The sequence below is a fragment of the Balaenoptera musculus genome, chromosome 10 (genome assembly GCF_009873245.2).
Source record: "Balaenoptera musculus isolate JJ_BM4_2016_0621 chromosome 10, mBalMus1.pri.v3, whole genome shotgun sequence".
In the NCBI taxonomy this organism is placed as follows: domain Eukaryota; kingdom Metazoa; phylum Chordata; class Mammalia; order Artiodactyla; family Balaenopteridae; genus Balaenoptera; species Balaenoptera musculus.
In genome coordinates, this window is record NC_045794.1 from 84,362,572 (window position 1) to 84,379,666 (window position 17,095).

At 40.5% G+C, this 17,095-nt stretch overlaps 1 protein-coding gene across 1 annotated transcript in view; it reads left to right on the forward strand.

Annotated features, from left to right (window-relative positions):
• The window catches only part of MYBPC1 (myosin binding protein C1), a 94,557-nt gene that overhangs the window by 63,769 nt on the left and 13,693 nt on the right, over positions 1-17,095 (forward strand). The window contains 7 exon segments of the mRNA XM_036866505.1: positions 1,386-1,545; positions 2,790-2,894; positions 3,657-3,845; positions 5,085-5,219; positions 9,204-9,371; positions 12,999-13,087; positions 15,868-16,063. Coding sequence (XP_036722400.1) covers positions 1,386-1,545; positions 2,790-2,894; positions 3,657-3,845; positions 5,085-5,219; positions 9,204-9,371; positions 12,999-13,087; positions 15,868-16,063 — 1,042 coding nt within the window.

A 17,095-nucleotide genomic window follows, 5' to 3' on the forward strand; every position in this document is an offset into this window, starting at 1 on the left:
GTACAAACATATTCCAACTGCACGTGGAATATGCAATGGAAAACTACTCAACAATTAAAAGGAACGTACTAGTAATACAAGCAGCAACATGGATCAGTCTAAAAATATGCACTCGGAAGACTACATACTGTTTGATTCCATTTATATGACATTCTGGAAAAGGGGAAACCAAAGGGGCAAATAACAGACCAGTGGGTGCCAGGGACCAGGATGTGGGGTTAGTGGGTTGCATGCCAAGGAGCATGGACACACTGTGAGATGTGATGGAAACAGTCTGTAGCTTGATTATGGGGGTGGTTATACACTCACATAAATTTGTCAAAATTCTTAGATTATGTATCTAAAACTATGAATTTTATTTTATGTAAATTATAGCATAACAAACAAAATAAAACATAGAAATATGAAGAGGATAATATAACACCACCCTAAGTAAGTTATTTTTCTTTTCAAGCAGAACATCTTTTACAATCTTAAGATTAGAATTTGGCTAAAATGAGGAAATTTTGTTCTATTATAAAATGAGAATTATGAAAGCCATTTCAAGTATTCTTACCGTTGTCACAATCTTACGTTATTGAAGACTTACAAGTCCTAATCCAGACACAAAAGGGTAGAGCTGACAATAGTGGCAAATTACCCTGTTTCTAAATTGCCTTGACCTTCTCTGTTTTTCCTCTTTGTATATTGACTGTCCATTATTGCATGGAAGATATGACCTGGGAATCAGAAAAATGTAATGCTGCTTTAAACTTCTGGTGTAAGAAAGAAGGAAGGCGAGAAATGAAGGAAAATAAGAAGGGGAAAAGGAGAAGGAGAAGAAGGAGAAAAGAAAGAAAATATAATAGAAGTCTCAACCTCACTCTGTCTTTACTTTGGGAATTAGATGTTCATTCTTTCATGTCCTACTGGAAGGGAAAAATCAGTACTCAACTTGTATGGGAAATTGGCACTGTGGCCTTCTTCAACCCTTTTCAGTATTTTTAAATTTCCAAGACATCTAAAGAAATGAACAAATCATTATTTAGTTTCTGATATGAGTTTAAGGATTTCTAATTTCATGTACAAAGAAACTCTTCTCCTAGAATGACACTTCTGCGCTTATATTTTTGGTCCTCCAACTTTCTCTTTAAGGAGTTAATGGGTAGTGAACTTTGGAGTCAAATCCCAGTTCTACCACTTCTTAGCCGTGTAACCTTGGGCCACAGTTTTTCCCATGTGTAAAATGGGATGACAATACTTTTGTCCTTAGAGGTGGTGGAGGATTAAACTAAGAACACATATTTCAGGCATTAGCACCATGTCCAGCTTAAGTGCCCAGGCACTCTGGAGGTGTCCTTGTTGTTTGCACAGGTCATGCCACATTGTATTTCTTTCCTCCATAGGCTATTATGGAGGGCAGTAGCCGGATAAGAGCTGAACATTACCCTGACAGCACCACTCTGGTTATTGATGTAGCAGAAAAAGATGATTCTGGTGTTTACCACATAAATCTGAAAAATGAAGCTGGGGAAGCACATGCAGCCATCACGATTAAAGTTGTGGGTAAGCCCTCTGAGTCCACAGACTTCTAGAATCAGGCTGACATGTCTAGATCCAAAGTAGATTTGCAGGTTCTTGGTTCTCTCAGCTTTTCTGGGTAGCCAACAAAGAAGCACACGGTGTAGCTGTATTTTATAAATCACTGCCTTTCTTTTTTTTTATCTTTGCCACTTCTTGATATGTCTTTCTTTCTCTTTTCTTTCCTTTTTCTTCCTTTTCCTCTCCTTTCCTCTCTTGTCTCTTTGTTTGCCTAGAGGACTAGTTGTGGCGAGGAGTAGCTAAGGTTAGCCTTTTGAGGTTGCTGTCATTAGCTCTCCACAGCCACACTCCCTTTCAGTGCCCTCTACAGTCACTGACACACAATTGCTAAATAATTTCCAACATCACACTCACTGTAGAGGAGTGAGATCTGCTTTGGTTCTTAGACGACCATTTAAGTACATTTTTCCTGACCTTGAAATCAAGTGAAATGAGTATGGCAGATTACTGGTGCGCCAAGGTCTCATGATCTCTTCATCCCACTTTAGCTTTCCCTTAAGAAACATATTCCTTTTTTTTTCTTTTCTCTCTCTCTTTTTTTTTTTTTTTTGGCCACGCCATGTGGCATGCGGGATCTTAGTTCCCCTACCAGGGATCGAACCCGTACCTGCAGCAGAAGTGCAACATCCTAACCACTGGACCACCAGGGAATTCCCAAGAAACATATTTCAAACTGATCCAAAACTAAGGTCACTTTGTTATGTACTGAACTATATTTATAAGACATGGTAACTTGCAATTTTTGACTTGGATTTCTACCAGTCAACATCTTATACAACAACTGATGTAAAATGTGCAGTAATTAGTCCTTGATTCAGTTCTGCTGCAAGTTCACTTCTGTGGTTAAAAGACAAAAAAACAAAATCACGTCCAACACTTAGGCAGTAATTTCTTCGTCGCCATTTTCAATGTAAATACCAAGAGTCTTGGGTTTCATACGGCTCTGTAATGTGACAGTAGTTTAAAGGATTTGGAGACATCATGATTTTATTTGTATTGGGCTCATCTTCCCTGATTCCATATGGAGCATGACCTTGTACCCAAATTAGTTACCCGTGCATTTCAGTAAACATGGAAAAATAATACGAAATAACCTTGCTTCTATGATTATCATCCAAAAACATACTTTCCAATGAACATTCTTCTTTGTGCTCTCACTCCCTCAATTTTATTTTTTTTTATTCTATTCTATTTTTTGTTTGCTACAGACGTCCCTGATCCTCCAGTGGCGCCGAGTGTGACACATGTGGGAGATGATTGGTGCATCATGAACTGGGAGCCTCCTCTCTATGATGGAGGGTCCCCACTCTTAGGTAACTGCATGTTGGTCCAACTGTGGAACTGCCAGTGGAGTTGGTGTCCCCTTTATGCATATTAGTACAAAGTACATTTTAAAATACTGCATTTAGAAGAAAACTTTTAAATATCCATTCACACTGAAATATATTGGGGGATGCTTTATAAGTACTTGAGATTTAAATAGCTCTGATGAATATCATCTGATTGCCTGTCCTCTTTTTTTGTTTGACATTTCTGTTCAATATCTAATTTTGAAACAACTGTAAGTCTAACTTTATTCTGGTCAGTAAATGCCTAGATCCATAGAATTATGTCTATGAGGCAATTTCTTCTAGAGTTAAATACTTAGAAGAATTTGCTTCCCCTGTGGAACAGGAACCTTCTTCTACTTGCTAATAATGAAACTCACAAAACTGGTTATTTCCCCCTTCTTACATTGCTGAGACTCAAAGCCACATCTGTTGCTCAAATAGAGTGACTATGTAAGTTTCTATGGCCTACATATCTGTGGTTTATTTTTTTCTCTTCTCTTCCTAATACAATTTTAATTTTTTCTAGTCTTGTTATTTTTATCTATATCCCATGATGTTAATATTTGTATTCTTTATAATCTCTCTCAAAAAACCAATGGAATAAGATGGGTTAAAAATACATATATGACTATTTCACTTAGAGTGCTGAGAATATGGGAAATTTTTGAACATTATAATATCTGACAAAGTTTAATTTTGGAGACCAAGGAAAAAACGTCAGTTTCCATTTTGTGTCCCCTTCAGGTTACTTCATTGAGAGGAAAAAGAAGCAAAGCTCCAGGTGGATGAGGCTGAATTTTGATCTCTGCAAAGAAACAACCTTTGAGCCCAAGAAGATGATTGAAGGTGTGGCCTACGAGGTCCGCATCTTTGCCGTCAATGCCGTTGGCCTCTCCAAGCCCAGTATGCCCTCCAAACCTTTTGTTCCATTGGGTGAGTCAAGAGAGGTGTGTCTTTGTCATGAAAATCGTTGCCCCAGATTGTGACTGCTTCCTACTGACCTCTAACTGGAGCAGACCTGGAAGCTTCTTAGAGTGATACAGGAGTAGGAGACTAGAGGTGGTTAGGGGCAATTTTCTAAGAAATTACAAACAACACAATAGAGTTGAATGCCTTCATAATGTAGGCCCTGGAATTTATTACCAGAATTCCAAGGACAGCTGTGGGTGGCTCTGTTTGCCCCTCCCCACTGGAAACATGTAGCTGGGCCCATTGACACAAGACTACCCCCATTTGTCCTTCTGAAAGTATAACCCAGCACCCTGGTGTAAACACTATAACTAAAACAAATTGACATCAAGTCAACCAAGCACACTTGAAAGCTAGTCTCTTTGCTTTATAGTCACACTTTAAATGTTATCTATTGAACCAAAAAGTCAGTTCAGTAAAGGCAAAGAAAGAGAAGACAAGACATCTCCACTATTTTCTGATAGTGAGTAGATTTTTCAGTAGAAATATTTAGTACAAGAGTTTGCACTTTAAAATTAGAAAGTTATGGGAAATTTACTCTAGATCATTAGATCTCAAACTTTGACTTTTTCAACTTCCTGGGCCTCCCAGACTCCCATGTCAACCTCCCAAATGGAGGGAAAGTGTGACAGCGTTGATAAAAAAATTTTCACATCTGGCAGATCTTTGCCGTAAACACAGCATATGCTCGAGGAGTCTCGTTGAATTTTATTAACACGTGGGGGGCTTCTGTGTATATTTTTTATTATTTATTTATTTATTTACTTACTTATTTTTAGCTGTGTTGGGTCTTCGTTGCTGCGCATGGGCTTTCTCTAGTTGCGGCGAGCAGGGGCTACTCTTCGTTGCAGTGCGTGGGCTTCTCATTGTGGTGGCTTCTCTTGTTGCAGAGCACAGGCTCTAGGCGTGCAGGCTTCAGTAGTTGTGGCACAAGGGCTTCAGTAGTTGTGGCTCGCGGGCTCTAGAGCGCAGGCTCAGTAGTTGTGGCTCATGGGCTTAGTTGCTCCGCGGCATGTGGGATCTTCCCGGACCAGGGCTCGAACCCGTGTCCCCTGCATTGGCAGGCGGATTCTTAATCACTGTGCCACCAGGGAAGTCCCTGTGTACATTTTTATTTGTATCCTAGTTCATTTTATCACAGTTCCTGTGCCATAATTCTGTAGTGAATAATTTCTTCTTTTTCTGTCTCTTTTATCTCTGAAGCTGTAACCAGCCCACCTACTCTTCTGGCTGTTGACTCTGTAACTGACACCACTGTCACAATGAAGTGGCGGCCCCCCGACCACATTGGTGCAGCAGGTTTAGATGGCTATGTGCTAGAGTATTGCTTTGAAGGAAGTAAGTACAACTAGTAGTTCAAACGAATACCCTCATCAATAGGTGACATATGCCCCCCTTTTGTTTCTCTTTCTTGGGAACTCATCTCCTTCCTCCTGAAAATGACAACGAGCCAAAGGTCATCCTTCTATGACGGATGAGAATTTAGCCCTTCTTTGTTACTTGACTAACAAACTGAGATCTCAAAAATATCCCAGGTAGGCTCCCAGATCCGACAACACGAGCGATCTAGGACATAGGAGGAGAGATTCTGACCAAACTTCAGGGACTCCCACTTCTTGAATTGGTGGAATTAAAATGTACCAAAGCAAAATAAAATTCTAGGTAGGATAAAGCAAGTTGGAAATTCTAAACTCTATACTGAGCAGAGGTCAGCTATCAACAGAGCTGCCTATTTCTGGGTAATAAAGAGAGATTATATACTTGACTATCTGGTGATCAATTCTGCCTTCTTAAAGGGAAAAAAGAGAATAATTAAGGACAACTTTCAGTGTTTAAAAGAATCAGCATTAAATCCCAGAGGGTGTAAGAAATAGATTCAACATTATGGCAGTAACTTGTCTCAGGATATGAGTGCATAAAAATTTAATGGCTTAAATTTAGGAGGGGAAGAGAAACAGGCAAAAAAACCCTTGTTGATAGAAATAATAGAAAAAGAAAATGACACAAGAAAATATAGGCCAGAGTGTACCTAAAACCAAAAAAAGATGTGAAATTCACTAAAAGCCTCTTGTGTTTTTGATTTCATACTTGTCATGATTTGGAGATGGGTGAATAAAATTGCCCCAGCTCTGGACTCGGGCTGCATTCTAGGTCATGGTAGGGAAACAATCCACCAGGGAAGTTTGTTCCTATCTCCACAAATGAGAGGCCAGACTTGGCCTCTAACTCTAAGAAAACTCTTTGGACCCCAAACTTTAACGTGGATCTTACGTGAAGGAAAGAGAGACTCCAGAGCACATTTGGGAAACCAGGAGTGTGAACACCTCCCCAGAAGGAAAACCTCTATGGAGAAGAAATTTCTAACTTTGAAGAGAAAACTGCTGAAAAAGAAGCCCCAGGCTTCTGGATGGGGGCACGCATGGAAATAACCAGTGTTGGTCGGGAGAGTAGAGAGAAAGGGGGAATAAAGCATCTTGTTAACACTCAGTTCCGTTCACATGCACTCACTCACAGAACACTCTTGCTGATTTTTCCAGGGCTTAGAAAGCCACTAACCAAAACCTGTGGAGACATTATAATCTTGAGTGCTTTGGAGTATGGTTTATTCCCATTCCATTCCCCTCCCCCAATTTGAAAAACTCCCAAGCCCTCCTCTCTGTTATTTATACCACCCAGCTAGCAGAACCTCCCAATCTTCTGTGTGGTGGGGCTGCTGAGTACAAACCTTTTGTGTATGTATGAAACAGAGCAAATTGTTTACTCTTTTCTTTCTGATAGGTTTAAAAAGTAAGAAGATACAGCAAAATGATAGATGGCTGTCATTTTGATGTGACCCACCTTAGATAAAATACAACGAAGTGTATTTTGCATAATTCTGTGTGTGGTCTATGTAGATATATATGTATACCCGCATATACATATATATATGTACGCAGTCATTATTATGTATATATTTTTGCCACATAACGTTTTGGAATTAGCTTTCTATGGAAGTTCTTTTATAACGTGTATATCTTTCTTCTTGCAGTCTTTTCTTACTTCCTTTATGTGGCTGCCCTATTCTTCATTCTCTTTTAATGGCTGTTGTCCTCCAGACTAATTTTCTGTAGTGTTTAATGCTTTTAGATATGGCAGGTTTTATTCTGTAAGAGAATTCTTTCTTTTATAAGATCGTGTGTTGGTTTGGACTCTGTCTTTCTCTTGGTGTTTATTTTATTGTTTAATGCCTGCACCATTTTACTCTTCATCACCCTGGTTCTTTCTTTTCTTCCTTAAAAATTCTCCTCATGTATTAAATAACTTTCACTTTCCTTTCCCTTCCCCTGGACACCGTTTTCTTTCTCTCTTTCCCTCAAGTAGTTCAAATGCGAAGAGATGTTTTCGTTTCCCTCTGATCTTGTTTCATCCTGTTTTCTCTTGAAATTTTCTTCTTCCCTAGTTCTTCACTCTTTCATGCATGTTTTCTCAGTCTCCTCTTTCACGTTCTCATCAATCGTCTCTTGATTATGAAAACATCAACACAGTAGCTCCCAAACAAACCATTGGCTTCAAGATGTAGCTCTTTTTCCAAGTCCTAAGTAATGTGTATCATCCACATGCCTCTCGCTTGCTGCTCCTTCAACCTGATACTCCTAGAAGGGTTGAAATAAGAGAGAGGAGAAGGTTCCAAGAGGGGCCAGTCTAGTCCCCATCCCCCTGCTCCATTCCCTCCACCCATGTGGAATGCAGCTCAGTTTGCCAGACCAAGAGCTTGTTGTCATGGCAACCAGGGGCTGCCTCCTGGGCTGCTGGGGCAGTTTCCACTTCCATGGAGAGCATTTTCATTTCCTGGTAAGACAGGGCTGGCCGTATCTCAAGTGCCCTCACTCCCAGACTCTGATGTGTGAGCCCCATAGTGGGAGAACTGTGTTCCCTGGGGACCCACAGGACCCTCCCAGGCTGAAGTAGCAGGGACAGGAGCAAGGGTAGACTGTTCCACTGGGCATTGCTCCCCTGTGGAGTCCAGGACCTGCTCCGCCTTTGTCTTCAGGATCTTGCTTTGTTGTTCTCTACCTCTTGCTCCCACAGTTGGAGGTGCCCCAGCCTCCTTTCTCCTCCTCTTCTCTGTGGCAGGTGCCTCAGGACAAAAAAAGCCCACGGTCTGAACAGAGCAGGCTGTGCCCCTCCTGAGGAACTCCCCCCTCCTCTAATGTGTTTGGTCTCTTCTCACTGTTCTGAAGACAAATATCTTTGCATACGTTGCATACTTTACTAACAGAGAATGCTGACTACTGGTACGATATTCTTCTGTTGTGAAAGTGGGTGTGTTTAATTAATTTTAATGATGGATTCTCAAAGGTACATCAGCAAAACAGTCTGGTGAAAATGGGGAGGCTGCATATGATCTACCAGGTAAAGTATTCTCTGAAAGCTCTCAAACTTTCTTACTGTATGATAAAGTTTCTGGGAATGTTCCATGCCCCAGCCTGAAGTACACCCACACACAAAAAAGCCCTTAGAGATGGAGGGGGAGGGCGGGCGGTGAGTTTACAATGTGGGATCCAAGCTTCTTTTTTCCCCCCCGTGGTTATAATAATGCATACAAACTTTTAGAACCTGAAATATTTGTAAAACCTGGATGCTGGCTTTAAATTTTCTTGCTGTTGTAGACAAAGCCACCAAAAGCATTTTAAAAATCAGAACTTTTGATTGCGGTAGAAGATTGTGCCAATTCCTTATGAGGTCTTGGCTCCTGAGTTGTGGTTCCTTTTGCCATGGATATAAGCATCTTTTCTTCATCATTGGGAGCATGATCAGATTTCCCCTGCCCATATTAATGTCTTATGATAATAAACCAGCCAGGATAAAATGGAGAGATCATATGACTGTAAAGGTTGATGTCTCTCATTCATAAGAATAGCATTTTCCTCTTTTCTGAACTTTAATGTGTATAGATGGTTAAACATCATGGTTACATCAATTGTAAAAATGTACCTTGTAAAACCAAATTGGGATAAACTACTACAAAATTCCTGGGACAGTTACCATTGTTCAGGATACCCTAGTATCCTGAATAAGAGGTTTTTCAAAGATGGTAGAATCTGATTATCATTCTTCCTGCTATTTACATTAGCCATTCTAGGCCATTTTTCATTTAAATATGAAAAACACCCAGCCATGTGGTCTGAGTCCAGACCAAAGTCACATTCCCTCCAAATGATTTAATTTTGAGTAAAATACTAATTTGGAGTTGACTGTTTAACAGGATGATTTCTTTCACTAACCACCATTCTTCCTTCTTGTCTTTTGGTTTTGTTTTTTTTTTTGCCTAATGGATTTTAGCTGACAGCTGGATAGTTGCAAACACAGAGCTGATCGAGAAGACCAAGTTCACCATCACAGGTCTGCCAACGGATGCAAGGATCTTTGTGCGCGTGAAAGCTGTGAACGCCGCCGGTGCCAGTGATCCCAAGTACTACTCTCAGCCCATCCTTGTGAAAGAAATCATAGGTAGGTGGCAAGCCTTTCAAAATTTTGTCTCCATTTCACATTTTTTTTAACCTCTTTCTTTCTCAAACCCTCCTATTTTGTTGTCACTCCTTTGATATTTTATTAATATCTCCTGGGAGTTAGAAATGAACAAAACTGCCCTTTATAGGCAGCGTGGGGAGTCAGCTCCCGGTTTATAACTTGGTATGAGGACCAGATAACTACACCAGGTTCCATGAGCCAATAGGCAGCTGGGCTGCCTAGTCACAAGGGGTGGGGGGGAGCGGCGGGGGGGAAGCATTTCAGACGAACCATACAGCAGCAAAATGGCTCAAATGAGTCTGCGAGGTCAAAACCATTTTCATAATAATATGAGCACATTGTTTTCCCTTTTCAATGCTTGACCTCTGCACGGATGGTACAAAAGTGATGGTGTGTAGAACTGCTTGTGCCTTAGCACAGCTCCAATCTGTGCCACCAAATTGTCTGGCTGGTCTATTCTTCCTCACCCCCATGCACTCGCAATTAAAATTAAAGGGCCAGTTTTGCCTTGGAGTGTTCTTGATGATACACACAGATCATTCATATTCTTTTTTTTTTTTTTTTTTTTTTTTTTAAATTTTTTATTTATTTATTTATTTATTTGTGGCTGTGTTGGGTCTTCGTTTCTGTGCGAGGGCTTTCTCTAGTTGCGGCGAGCGGGGGCCACTCTTCATCGCGGTGCGCGGGCCTCTCACTATCGCGGTCTCTCTTGTTGCGGAGCACAGGCTCCAGACGCGCAGGCTCAGTAGTTGTGGCTCACGGGCCTAGTTGCTCTGCGGCATGTGGGATCTTCCCAGACCGGGGCTTAAACCCGTGTCCCCTGCATTGGCAGGCAGACTCTCAACCACCGCGCCACCAGGGAAGCCCATCATTCATATTCTTAAACCTTGGTTCTTGAGTACACTTTTTTCCTATACTCTGTATGACAATGAAATGCAAAGTATATGTGAAACTCTTACGCTAAATACCGTAGTACGATGGTTGTCTCTAGGAAAAGCATTTGTGCAACTGAATTAGAGCCTAAACTCGTGACCTTTTCCATGAAACTCCATTCTTCCTCGAAAGAATGACAGAGTGACAAACTCTGGCTAGTCAGACTTGGGTATTTGGCAGACATTTTCTAGAAAATGAATGGAGTGAGCCTGTTACTTGAAGGAAAACAACTTACAGTATTTATTGTCCACTTGTCAATGAAAAACTTTAATCTTTGAAGCAAAAATTAAAATTATGGAAAACTGGTATCCACCGTCATGGACTTGGCAGCTTTCCAATACTTAAAATCTTTTCTGATGAAGTAGGTGGTGATAGTAGCAAATGTAATTTTTTGACATTGAATAATGCAGTATTTCAACATTTGGACAATCTGCATAATTCATTGAAGCAATATTTTCCAAATGACCAGTGCAAGTTAAAAAAAATCATGCATGGGTAAGATACATTCAAAATGGAAGGCAGACCAATGGGCTTTAATGTAACAGATATGAAAAGTTCATAGAAGGTTTCAGATTCCATCCTGCAGCTAACCCTTAAGAAATTACAACTCGTGTTTTAGTGTAGAATCAAAGAGGAATACCCACAATTGTCTGAAAAGTTTATTAAAATATTCTTTCTGTCTGTGTGAAGCCAAATTTTCTTCATGTACTTCAACCAAAACAGTGTATTGCAACAGATTAGAGGCAGAAACAAATAAAGTCCAGCTAGCCTCTATTAAGTCAGAGATTAAAGAGATTTGCCAAAATATAAAATAATGCCACTCATATCACAGATTTTTGTTAATGTAAATATGGTTGTTTTCATTTAAATGATATTTATGTTGTTATTATTTTTCAAGCAATAAATATATAAGTATTTCAAAATTTATTGGTTTTAATTTCTAGTATGGTAAATATGATAGATACAGTCCACATAAACAAAAGCTTTGCGGGGCCTTTGATGATTTTTAAGAGTGTAATGGGATTCTGAGACCAAAAAATTTGAGAATCGGTGCTCCAGGGCAAAGAATACTGGGAAGGGGCCTGAACATCTGGGTCTGGACCACGTTGAGCCACAGACTTACGGTGTGACTGCCTGAAACCTTTTGGGAGTAAGTTAGAGGATGGATGGATGGATGGATGGATGGATGGATGGATGGTAGAAAGTATGAAGCATGCACATTTTCTTAGTAGATTCTGGAGACAGACTATGAAAGCTGAGTCCTGTTTCCTTCATTTATTAACCATGTGGTCTCAGGCAAGGGACTTGATCTTCCTGTGCCTTAATTTCTTCATCTGCAAAACGGATACAATAATAGTACTTACCACATCAAGAGGTTGTGAGAGTTGAATAAATTAATCCATGTTATTTGCTTAAAGAATGCTGGCCACATAATAAGCCCTTGGTATATGTTAGCTTTTATTATGATGATGGTGTAATGTGCTACAGAACCTCGCTGAGTCTCCTTTTCCTCCTATGTAAAGTTAGGGAGTTAGAGGATCTCTCAAGTTCTCTTCCAGCTCCAACATTCAGAAGTCACCACCACTACCATCATCATCATCTTCTTCCCCTAAAGTTTATTGAGCACTTACTATTCTCAGCCATTATGCGAAACGCTTTATATGGATGACCTTATTTAATCCTCACTACAATGCTGTGAATTAGATGCTGTTATCATACCAGTTTTACGGAATAGGCTGAGACCAGATCTACTGTCTGATCTGGAACTCAAACCCAGATCTCTCTGACCCCGCAGTCCATGTGTCTAAGCAGAGCATAGGCACCGGAAGCTGATTCCAGGTCTAATCCTGGCTGTGTCACCTTGGGGCAGGTGACTTAAACCCCTGTTGCTTTAGCTTCTTCATCCTGAAGTAAAAACAGTACCTGTGTCATAAGGTGGCTATGAGGTTTAAACTGGTCCCTTCGTGAAAAGCATTTATCCCAGTATCTGTTCCATACAGAGCCCTCAAGTGATATGACCCACCTCATCGCTGTGAGCCATGAGCCTTGATTCTCTGCTTCTGATGGGTTTACATCCACATGTTCTAGTATCTTCGTGGTGTTTAATGACTGAACATTAATATACAGTGGGCTAGGGCTGCCTATTATATACTTCACCTTAGTCATAAAGGGAGAAAGTTACCATCAAATTCTAACATAATTACATAAATAACAAGTGCTAGGTGCTAAAGCCTTTTTTATTATTCTTTTCTGGTGAGAAAAAATGGGCAGTCCTACCAGCTAATGTGGTGACTGCAGATCTTTTATGGAATGTTCATTGGAGAATATACTCACTGTTAGAAACTAAGAAAACAATATATAAGGCCCTAAGAGAAAATTTAGTGTTTTTCTAGAAAGTTGCTTTAGGCTTATAATAAAAATAGGAAGTTGTAGTAAAATTAAGGAGGTCAGGGAATAATCTTGTTGAGTCAAACTGTTAAAACATCTCTCCCTGAAGGGAACATTTGGAACCAAAGTTACCACATATAATCTGTTAGTAGCCCAACTGAGGTTTTACTTCAGAGACATGAGCGTAGGGAAGTCCTGGTGAGTATCATGACAAGTATGCTTATGTAATGCTGCTTCCAGTGTATGATACTGACTGCAAAATTACACTCTTCTACTCTCATTCAGAGGCTCCAAAGATTCGCATCCCAAGGCACCTAAAGCAAACCTATATCCGCAGAGTTGGAGAAGCCATCAATCTGGTTATACCTTTCCAGGTAATAATTCAGGGTCGCTCATTTTCTCTCTCCCATGCTGGTGTGTTTAAGGAGTAGAGGGAGGGACTTCAGCATTTAAGTTATTCATGATTCAGAATTTCCTCAGAAGAGGAGCAGGAAAGGATGGAGGAGATTTGGAGAGTGATTAAACAACCTCCTGCTTTACAAGTACAGAAATCTATAAAACTGTCATAGATTTTCCTTCTGCATGAGATAAATGAGACCTAGTCTTGTCTGAAGCTCAGGGACCACAGGGTGCCAGAGAGGAAACACCCAGGAGACACCGCAACAAGAAATGCTTAAAGATCTTTCTGGTTCTATCCATCTGTAAAACTGATCTTCCTTTTAAGGGAAGTTCTTGGTGTAACATGCAGGAAAACAACATGTGCTTACTTCCCATGATTACCTCAAACCACACTCAAATCACCCAAATTCCAATGAGGGATAACTGAAATTTGAAATTTTGATGCCCCTAACTGAAATAAACGAACATTGTTAAATCATCGCTCCCTCAAAAGAATCTGTTGTTTATAAGATTAACCAGGCTTTGCATATGATAATCACTTTTGGTCTCTCTCTCTCTCTCTCTTTCTCACACACACACATACACACACACACACACACACACACACACACTGCACCATTACCTCCTTACTCATTCGATTCCTTTTATGCCTCTAAACAGTGCTGTTCAATAGAACTTTCTGTGATGATAGGAATGTTCCGTATATGCAATGTCCAATATGGTAGCCAGCAGCCAAATGTGGCTGTTGAGGACTTGAAAGGTGCAGCTAGGAACTAGGGCAACTGGGGAAATGAATTTTTAATTTTCCTTAATTTTAATTAGTTTTAGTTTAAATGGCCACATTGAGCTTGCGGCTGTTACGTCAGACAGCATGGCCTTAGAACTAGAATTTAGGTCTCTGCAAACATTTGGATACACACACACACACACACATACACACACACGCAGAGCTGGTTCAAACACAGGCTCCCATGAAAACTAACCTCAAGGGACAGCCAGTTCAGGCCATTCTCATTGCACCTGGGGCCCAGCCTTAGAAGAGGCAGTTAGCTTCTACATACACAGCACATGAAATCAGAACGGAAGTCAAGGAGGATGTGAGTGTGAACACAGCAGAGGAGGAAGGCGATGGCTTGGCAAGGTTCCTCCCACTCCTGTCCTCCCATAGCCTAAAAAAAAAACCAGGAGTTGGCACAAGGCGGGCACCCAGGACCCAGCCCCAGCCCCAGCCCTGGACTGGGGCTGAATCAGCTCTCTAGTTTCCACATCATGTCAACAGCTAGGGCTAATCCCAGTTCCCGGATCTTGTTGGGGGTGGGGGAGTGTATTCAGCTCTGTCCCTGGGTCTGGGAGAGGAGAGAGCATGAGAACAGGGACCTCATAGGTATGGCACCCCAGGGGCTGGTCAGCTACCAGGAAGGGGGTGATGAGACTGGTATGTCATGTTTGTATATTTATGTAACCTCTAGAGTTCTCGAATCTTTTCTCATTTGAGCCCCAGAAACACCTTGTGAGGCAGGAATGGCAGATTTCCTTACCCCCCTTGAGAAGGGAAGAAACTGACATTCAGAGAAGTTAAGTGACTTGCCCAAAGTCACACAGCAAATAAACGGTAGTGCCATGAACAGAGTCTATATCTCCAGATACTGAATCCAGTGCTTTTTTCACTCCATACGTTATCAGAGAACTCAAATTTTTTCCCCAGTAGTTAATAGTAAATTGTACACTTAAGGAAATGAGACTTGGAACTATTTTTCCCATCTTTAACAGTATTGTTCTCTACTTCCCATATGCACATCTGAGCACCTGCAACCATTCTTCAAGCCCTGTGGGGAGGGGTTTGATGTGTGTCTCTCACATTCCTTAGCAGAACCTATCAACAAGCCACATTAGGAGCCCATGGTTAGGCTGTGCGTTACCCAACGGAATTAATGCTTGGTTCCTGTCTGTGGGGTGAGCCTGGGCGCTCAGGAATCCTAGGAAGTTCCTTTGTAACGTAAACTGAAACTCATGTCCTTGAATGAGATTATAATTACTCAAAGTCTGCTCTTAAAGAATAGTTTCAGCTGCTAGAGAGAACAGAGAGAGAATTACAGACAAGTCTGAACTGAGCAACACAGTACAGTGGAACAATAATAATCATTAGCATGTAGATGATATTAATGAAACACCTCTGCAGCGCGCCGAAGCTTTCTAAGAACTTCAGTTGTGATAACCACCCTGAAGAAAGGTACTCTCATTCCATTTCACAGATTGGGAAACTGAGGCAGAGAGTTTAAGTAACTTGCCCAAAGTCACACAGCTATTAAGTAGTGGAGTCAGGATCCAAATACAGATTCTAGGGTCCCAGGGCCCATGTTCTGAACCATTAGGCTGTGATGTGCAGGCTTTGGAGCTGAAGAGACCTGGCTAGAAGACCAGGTTCCAGCACTTAGCTGCAAGGCCTTGTGCAAGTCATTTAATACCTTTATCAAAAAAAAAAAAAATGAGGATAATGATACTTATCCTGATGTGAAGAGTAAGGGAAGTTATAAATATCGTGTACCTAACATAGTACCTTGCATACAGAATGCAATCGATGGGCAATAGTGGATATTACGTTACTGCTGTAACTGCCCACCACCAGACCATTTTCCAACCTTGCCTAGGATGGGGTAAGCCACTGCCCATTTTTTTAATGCTGAAAAAAAATCTGGAGACAATCTGATCCCCTCCCGCCTCTACTTTTTCTGTCTTTTTTTTTTTTTCTTTTAAGGGAAAACCAAGACCAGAATTAACTTGGAAGAAAGATGGTGCACCTATTGATAAGAATCAGATCAACATTCGCAACTCTGAGACCGATACAATCATATTTATCAGAAAAGCAGAGAGGAGCCATTCTGGGAAATATGATCTGCAGGTCAAAGTGGAAAAATACGTGGAAACTGCATCCATCGATATCCAGGTTGTTGGTAGGTTTGGAGGAGGGAACTAGAACATTCTATATGGAGACAAATTGTTCTTGTCAATAAGGCAAGAGTCAGAATTTCTTCTGTTAGGCTGGCTCTACAGAAAATTCCTCTGTTTAGAATTAAAAAAAATAGATAAATTAGGAAGATTGGTTAGCATATTAGAATAATTTTTCACTGACTAAAAGGACTAATCATGGGAGACTTAGGGCATATATGGTAAAGAAAATTAATGTATGTACTTTCTAGTGAAAACTATCAGTGCTGTTTTACAATCCACTTCTCTCTTACTGTTTCTCAACGCTTCAATGCTAAAACTCTTTCCCATGTTGAATTCTTGCATTAAGAAAACATAGATTCTAGATATAGTTCAACATGTTTCTTACTACATTTAAAATTTTCTAATAGTAACGTTAATGGAGAATGAAGAATTTTTATTAAATGTAAGAAAGGTATACCTAAACAGAGTTAAACAGTTAAAGACTGAATTGTGGTTGGTCGTGCAGGGCTTAGATACTTACCTGTCCAAACAAGGTTAGTTCTTACTTGTTTCCACAGTTAGGGCAATAGAGGGAGGGTCTCTTACAAGTAGACCCTTCTCGCTTGAACTGTTCTAGAATTTTTGCAATGTCAAGAAATAAACTTAAGAGCAGAGTTAGGAGAAGCCTTGTCTCCAATCAATTTTATGATTACAGTTTAGCACACGTGCTAGAACTAGAGGTTCTCTAACCAAAGGAGCAGCTTCCTGTGGCAAGCCTTCCCTTAGGTGAAAGGTCATGTCCTTTGAACTAAGCAATCTTTTCGTGCTGACTAAACTGTCTTGATTTTTGTTAAGTTGAAAGGAGTGTTGAGGATGTTATATGTGCCCTTGGGTCTGGCCTGGCTCCGTTTTATTTTATTTAATTTATTTATTTTAAACATCTTTATTGGAGTATAGTTGCTTTACACTGGTGTGTTATTTCTGCTTTATAACAAAGTGAATCAGCTATACATATACATATATCCCCAAATCTCCTCCCTCTTGCGTCTCCCTCC